At 64.3% G+C, this 7,500-nt stretch overlaps 1 protein-coding gene and 1 non-coding gene across 2 annotated transcripts in view; one reads left to right on the plus strand and one right to left on the minus strand.

Annotated features, from left to right (window-relative positions):
- Positions 1-141, minus strand: part of LOC135159402 (small subunit ribosomal RNA) — a 1,816-nt gene extending 1,675 nt beyond the window's left edge. The window contains exon 1 of the ribosomal RNA XR_010298139.1: positions 1-141. This exon is cut by the window's left edge and continues 1,675 nt beyond it. This is a non-coding gene — a ribosomal RNA (small subunit ribosomal RNA).
- Positions 142-1,270: 1,129 nt separating this feature from the next.
- LOC135159394 (uncharacterized) lies at positions 1,271-2,218 on the plus strand. The gene has a single exon (XM_064115564.1). It carries the CDS (start codon positions 1,271-1,273, stop codon positions 2,216-2,218), a length of 948 nt encoding a protein of 315 aa, XP_063971634.1.
- The last annotated feature ends 5,282 nt before the right edge of the window (positions 2,219-7,500 follow it).

Genomic DNA, 7,500 nt, shown 5'->3' on the forward strand with positions numbered 1-7,500 from the left:
CCATGTCCGGGGGACTCGATCCAATGAACCATAACTGATTTAATGAGCCATCCGCAGTTTCGCTCCGGGGAGCTTGCACGAAGACATGCATGGCTTAATCTTTGAGACAAGCATATGACTACTGGCAGGATCAACCAGGTAGCTGCCGGCGGGGTCCCGGGGGGACGACCGATGGCAGCTCGGGCAGGGCTCGCGCGAGCCGCCCGAATTCGTAACCTTCCATTTCTCTCCCTCTCGACGGCGGCCAAGGGCCCGGCCGGGTGGGCGACGGGGTGCGTGCAGGGGAGCGGGGCAGGGGGACGCTCCGGTAGTGCTCGCCCGGCGGGCGTCGGGACGGTGCCTTCACCCGTTTCGCCAGAATCATGGGCTCACAGGGGGCTTGGCCGGTCCGAAGATCGAGGCAAGCTACAACCCCACGGGACACCAAGCTCCAGTCCACGGCAGAGAAGGACGTGTCCGCGAGGCGCGGGCGATCGGGCTCCCTTCTGTTTCCCTCTCGTGCGTTGCGATCCCGTGCTTCCTGGCCGGACCGCGTGGGCCGTCGGTCTCTCCGGCGTTCTCTACCAACCGACTACCCCCGGCCGGCGGGCGCGGGGGGCGTACGTTGCGGCTATGGGGCGCAGCCCTCTTCCCCAGCCACCTCTCTCCATCCATGCCAACCTTGCCTCGCCTGGCCGCAAGGACCTCCCGGGGTTCCGTGGACGACCGGGGTTCTTCTTGCGGGCCGGTGCGAGGGCCTCATGCCTATAACGTAGTACTACGTGTGTTTTTCACGAGAGTGCTCGATCGCTCGAGACCACTCCCTCATATATCCTGCGGGTGGTCTGACACCCCTCCCCCTAAAACGACGCTACAACACGCGTTTCAATAGGGATTTTCGACCCTCCAGATCGTGCGCCAGTTCCTTTTTCCATTCACGGCGCTGTACAAAATCCTAAACCGGAAGTTGGCCCAAAAATCCGTTTTTTCTCCCGACGAGGGTGTTTTCAGCGGCCGGAGGGACCTTCCCATCGCCCGTCTCCGGCGGAGGGCGTCCGAATCCCGCTGAAGGGCGAAAAGCAGCCGAATTTCCAAGAAACACCCCTTCCCTATATATGTCTCCGGAGACCAAACACCCCTCCCCCAAAACACCCCTTATAACACGCGAGTCAATACGAATTTTACCCCGAATCCAGGCTGACACCGGACGAGAAGGCGTCGCAGCAGCGGAAGCCCGGCCCGGCGGCGGGTGGCCCGGCCGGCCGTGGGCGAACCCCGGACGCCGCGTCCGATGGTGCCCACCCCGGGGACCCTGCTTCCCTCGAAGACCCCGTCTCCGCTGGAAAAAATCCGGTCAGCGGGCCCCCCGGCTCCTTCCCCGCCGTGTCCAGCCGCCCGGTCGAGGAGGGTGCCGCTGCCGGCCCGACCCGCCCGTGGAAAATCGAAGCACGGGCCCTGGCCGCCCCGGCACCCGGCCCACCCCGGGCAAACCCCGGACGCCGCGTCCGATGGTGCCCATCCCGGGGACGCTGCATCCCCGGGTGACCCCGTCTCCGCTGGAAAAAATCCGCCCAGCGGGCCCCCTGCTCCTTCCCCGCCGAGCCCAGCCGCCCGGTCGAGGTGGGTGCCGCTGCCGGCCCGACCCGCCCGTGGAAAATCGAAGGCCGGGCCCTGGCCGCCCCGGCACCCGGCCCACCCCGGGCAAACCCCGGACGCCGCGTCCGATGGTACCCACCCCGGGGACCCTGCGTCCCCGCTTGACCCCCTGGCAGCAGGACGAAAGACCCCTCCCGATAAACACCGCTTACAACACGCAAGTCAATGCGAAATTCACACCGAGGGCGACACCGGACGACCCGACGGCGCAGCGGCGGAGGGCTCGGGCCGCCCTGGGCAAACCGAGGACGGCGAATCCGATGGTGCCCACCGCGGGGAGCCTGCGCCCTCGGACGACCCCGTTCTCGCGGGAAACAGTCCGGCGAGCGGACCCCCGGCCCCTTCCCCCGCTGTCGGCCGATCCGACGGTCAGAATCTCCTGCCGACTCCTGGCTGGGTGAGCGGGGGTGTCGGCTCGGCATGCGGGGCGCTGTCGGCCCGCTGCGTCGAGATCTGCCGGTCGGAATCGTCTGCCGACGCCCGGGTGGGTGAGCGGGAGGGTCGGCTCGGCATGCGGGGCGCTGTCGGCCCGCTGCGTCGAGATCTGCCCGTCACAATCTCCCGCCATCTCCTGCGTGGGTGAGCGGGAGGGTCGGCCCGGCATGCGGGGCGCTCTCGGCCCGCGCTGCGTCGAGTTCTGCCGGTCGGAATCTCCGGTGAGCAGCCAGAAGTGTTCACATCATTACAAAAAGGTACTGTGCTGCCTCCAAAGAGGTTTAAAATGCATGTGTGTTGTTTGCATTTCATCGCAGTTTGAAAATTTCCTTCCCATGATAATAGCATGAAGTATTAGCATGTTGAATCCCAAAAGAATTGAATTAGAGGTGTGTAATCAAAGTTTCATTGAAGGCAGTTCAGTATTTCAAAAAAAATCATTTCAGAATCAAGCATGAAGTAATGACACACTTTCCGAAAAACTACTGTATTGTGTCCAAAAAGATTTTAATCACACGTTGCAATCAATGGTACCTTTTTTAACAAAAAAAAAAAATAGTTACTGTATTACCACCAAAGAAAAATGTTCTAAGATGTGTCCACCCATCGCGTACAATTACAAATTTCATTCAAATAATCTGCATGTAGTATAATTCACATATCAGCTCCAAAAATCACTGCATTCCCCTGTATTGTCTTATCAGCATTTCAGTATAGTGTAACAATTTCATTCGAACAGGAAGGGCATGACGTATTACCACATAAAATCCTGGCTGGCCTGGCCATCCTGTCGAAATAAAATGAAATTATAAATTTAACAAAAAAAAGCCCCCGGCAGACAGAGTCCAATTCCATGGATCTGCCTCCGGGGGCCTGTCGGCATGCTGTTCGGATGTCTCCCGCTCTCAGGCCTCGGACACTCTTGATTGCAAGAGCGACGCCCTGGCCTCGACGCACGGAGGACTGGCGGCCTGGACATCCTGTCGAAATAAGAATAAAGATAAAGTTTTTATTTCAGAAAAAAAGAAAAGCCCCCGGCAGACACAGCCCAATTCCATGGACCTGCCTCCGGGGCCCTGGCCGACTGGTGTTGGGCTGTGTCCCGCTCACGAGCCCCTGCCGAACCTCGGAGATCAAGAGCGGGTGCCTGGCCTCGACCTACGGGGCCCTGTTGGACTGGTGTTGGGCTGGCTGTCGCTCAGGAGCCCCTGCCCACCTCGGAGAGGAAGAGCAGGTGCCTAACCTCGACGTACGGTGGGCTAGTGGACTGGAGGTGAGCTGTGTCCGGCTCAAGAGCCGCTGCCCACCTCGGAGTTGAAGAGCGGGTGCCTAACCTCGAAGTACGGGGCCCTGTCGGACTGGAGGTGGGCTGGCTGTCGCTCAGGAGCCCCTGCCCACCTCGGAGAGGAAGAGCGGGTGCCTAACCTCGACGTACGGGGGGCTAGTGGACTGGAGGTGAGCTGTGTCCGGCTCAAGAGCCGCTGCCCACCTCGGAGTTGAAGAGCGGGTGCCTAACCTCGAAGTACGGGGCCCTGTCGGACTGGAGGTGGGCTGGCTGTCGCTCAGGAGCCCCTGAAAACGTCGGAGTGGAAGGGCGAGTGCCTGGCCTCGACGTACGGGGGGCTGGCCGACTGGAGGTGGGCTGGCTGTCGCTCAAGAGACCCTGACCACCTCGGAGTTGAAGAGCGGGTGCCTAACCTCGAAGTACGGGGCCCTGCCGGACTGGAGGTGGGCTGGCCTTCGCCCAGGAGCCCCTGCCCACCTCGGAGAGGAAGAGCGGGTGCCTAACCTCCAAGTACGGGGGGGCTGCCGGACTGCTGTTGGCCTGGCTGTCGCTCAGGAGCCGCTGCCGAACTCGGAGTGGAAGAGCGAGTGCCTGGCCTCGACGTACGGGGCCCTGGCCGTCTGGAGTTGGCCAGGGTGTCGATGCCGAGTCGGAGAGGTAGAGCGAGTGCCTGGCCTCGACCTACTGGGGCCTGGCCGTCGCTCAACAGCCCCTGCCGACGTCGGAGAAGTAGTGCGAGTGACTGGCTTCGACGTACGGGGGCTAGCGGACTGGAGGTGGGCTGGCTGTCGCCCAGGAGCCCCTGCCCACCTCGGAGAGGAAGAGCGGGTGCCCAACCTCGACGTACGGGGGGCTAGTGGACTGGTGTTGGGCTGGGTGTCGCTCACGAGCCCCTGAAAACGCCGGAGTGGAAGGGCTAGTGCCTAACCTCGACGTACGGGGCCCTGGCCGACTGGAGGGGGGCTGGCTGTCGCTCAAGAGCCGCTGCCGACGTCGGAGAAGTAGTTCGAGTGACTGGCTTCGACGTACGGGGGGGCTAGTGGACTGGAGTTGGGCTGGCTGTCGCCCAGGAGCCCCTGCCCACCTCGGAGAGGAAGAGCGGGTGCCCAACCTCGACGTACGGGGGGCTAGTGGACTGGTGTTGGGCTGGCTGTCGCCCAGGAGCCCCTGCCCACCTCGGAGAGGAAGAGCGGGTGCCCAACCTCGACGTACGGGGGGCTAGTGGACTGGTGTTGGGCTGGGTGTCGCTCACGAGCCCCTGAAAACGCCGGAGTGGAAGGGCTAGTGCCTAACCTCGACGTACGGGGCCCTGGCCGACTGGAGGTGGGCTGGCTGTCGCTCAAGAGCCGCTGCCGACGTCGGAGAAGTAGTTCGAGTGACTGGCTTCGACGTACGGGGGGCTAGTGGACTGGAGGTGAGCTGGCTGTCGCTCAGGAGCCCCTGCCGACGTCGGAGAAGTAGTTCGAGTGACTGGCTTCGACGTACGGGGGGGCTAGCGGACTGGTGTTGGGCTGGCTGTCGCTCAGGAGCCCCTGCCCACCTCGGAGAGGAAGAGCGGGTGCCCAACCTCGACGTACGGGGGGCTAGTGGACTGGTGTTGGGCTGGCTGTCGCTCAGGAGCCCCTGAAAACGTCGGAGAAGTAGTGCGAGTGCCTGGCTTCGACGTACGGGGGGGCTAGTGGACTGGAGGTGGGCTGGCTGTCGCTCAAGAGCCGCTGCCGACGTCGGAGAAGTAGTTCGAGTGACTGGCTTCGACGTACGCGGGGCTAGTGGACAGGAGGTGAGCTGGCTGTCGCCCAGGAGCCCCTGCCGACGTCGGAGAAGTAGTGCGAGTGCCTGGCTTCGACGTACGGGGGGGCTAGTGGACTGGAGGTGAGCTGGCTGTCGCTCAGGAGTCCCTGCCGACGTCGGAGAAGTAGGGCGAGTGCCTGGCTTCGACGTACGGGGGGCTAGTGGACTGGAGGTGAGCTGGCTGTCGCCCAGGAGCCCCTGCCCACCTCGGAGAGGAAGAGCGGGTGCCCAACCTCGACGAACGGGGGGCTAGTGGACTGGTGTTGGGCTGGGTGTCGCTCAACAGCCCCTGCCCACCTCGGAGAGGAAGAGCGGGTGCCTAACCTCGACGTACGGGGGGCTAGTGGACTGGTGTTGGGCTGGCTGTCGCTCAGGAGCCCCTGCCGACGTCGGAGAAGTAGTGCGAGTGACTGGCTTCGACGTACGGGGGGCTAGCGGACTGGAGGTGGGCTGTGTCCCGCTCAAGAGCCCCTGCCGACGTCGGAGAGGAAGAGCGGGTGCCTGGGCTCGACCTACGGGGGGCTAGTGGACTGGAGGTGAGCTGGCTGTCGCTCAAAAGCCCCTGGAAACGTCGGAGAGGAAGAGCGGCTGCCCGGTCTGGAGGTACGGGACCCTGGCCCACTGCTGTTGGGCTGTGACCCGCTCAACAGCCCCTGCCCGCCTCGGAGTGTAATGGCGGCTGCCTGCCCTCGAGGTACGGTGCCCTGGCCGTCTGGAGTTGGCCAGGGTGTCGATGCCGAGTCGGAGAGGTAGAGCGAGTGCCTGGCCTCGACCTACGGGGGCCTGGCCGACCGCTGTTGGGCTGGCCGTCGCTCAACAGCCCCTGCCGACATCTGAAGTGAAGAGCGTGTGCCTGGTCTCGACCTACGGGGGGCTGGCCCTCTGGTGTTTGGCTGGCTGTCGCTCAAATGCCCCTGAAAAGGTCAAGGAGGTAAAGCGGGTGCCTGGCCTCTACCTACGCCTGGCTGTCGGACTGGAGGTGGACAGGCTGCCGCTCAGGAGCCCCTGCCCACCTCGGAGGGGGTGAGCGAGTGGCTGGCCTCGACATACGGGGCCCTGGCCCTCTGCTGTTGGGCTGTGTCTCCCTCAACAGCCCCTGCCCACCTCGGAGAGGAAGAGCGGGTGCCTAACCTCGACGTACGGGGGGCTAGTGGACTGGTGTTGGGCTGGCTGTCGCTCAGGAGCCGCTGCCAACCTCGGACTGGAAGAGCGAGTGCCTGGCCTCGACCTACGGGGCCCTGGCCGACTGGTGTTGGGCTGGCTGTCGCTCAGGAGCCGCTGCCAACGTCGGAGAAGTAGTTCGAGTGACTGGCTTCGACGTACGGGGGGCTAGCGGACTGGAGGTGGGCTGTGTGTCGCTCAAGAGCCCCTGCCGACGTCTGAAGTGAAGAGCGGGTGCCTGGTCTCGACCTACGGGGGGCTAGTGGACTGGAGGTGAGCTGGCTGTCGCTCAGGAGCCCCTGCAAACGTCGGAGAGGACGAGCAGGTGCCTGGCGTCGACCTACGGCTGGCTGTCGGACTGGAGGTGGGCTGGCTGTCGCTCAAAAGCCCCTGGAAACGTCGGAGAGGAAGAGCGGCTGCCCGGTCTGGAGGTACGGGACCCTGGCCCACTGCTGTTGGGCTGTGTCTCCCTCAAAAGCCCCTGCCCACCTCGGAGAGGAAGAGCGGTTGCCTGCCTTCGACGTACGGGGCCCTGGCCGTCTGCTGTTGGGCTGTGTCTCCCTCAAAAGCCCCTGCCCACCTCTGAGTTCGAGTGCGGGTGCCTGCCTTCGACATAGGGGGCCCTGGCCCTCTGCTGTTGGGCTGTGTCTCCCTCAAAAGCCCCTGCCCACCTCGGAGAGGTAGAGCGGTTGCCTGCCTTCGACGTACGGGGCCCTGGCCGTCTGCTGTTGGGCTGTGTCTCCCTCAAAAGCCCTTGCCCACCTCGGAGAGGATGACCGAGTGGCTGGCCTCGAACCACGCCGACCTGGCCGACTGGTGTTGGGCTGGCTGTCGCTCAAGAGCCCCTGTCGACTCCTGAGAGGAAGAGCGGGTGCCCGGCTTCAACGTACGGGGCCCTGTCGGACTGGAGGAGGGCAGGCTCTCCCCTGCCCACCTCGGAGTTTAAAGTCGGGTGCCGGGCATCGACCTCCCCCGCCCTGTCGGCCCGGCAGGTGGCTGGCCTCCCGCTCGAAGCCCCAGCCTTCCTCCGAGGGAAAGTCCGGCACCCTGGCCTCGACCTCCCCCGCCCTGTCGGCCCGGCAGGTGGCTGGCCTCCCGCTCGAAGCCCCAGCCTTCCTCCGAGGGAAAGTCCGGCACCCTGGCCTCGACCTCCCCCGCCCTGTCGGCCCGGCAGGTGGCTGGCCTCCCGATCG

This window comes from Lytechinus pictus, unplaced genomic scaffold (assembly GCF_037042905.1).
Source record: "Lytechinus pictus isolate F3 Inbred unplaced genomic scaffold, Lp3.0 scaffold_241, whole genome shotgun sequence".
Classification (NCBI taxonomy): Eukaryota; Metazoa; Echinodermata; class Echinoidea; order Temnopleuroida; family Toxopneustidae; genus Lytechinus; species Lytechinus pictus.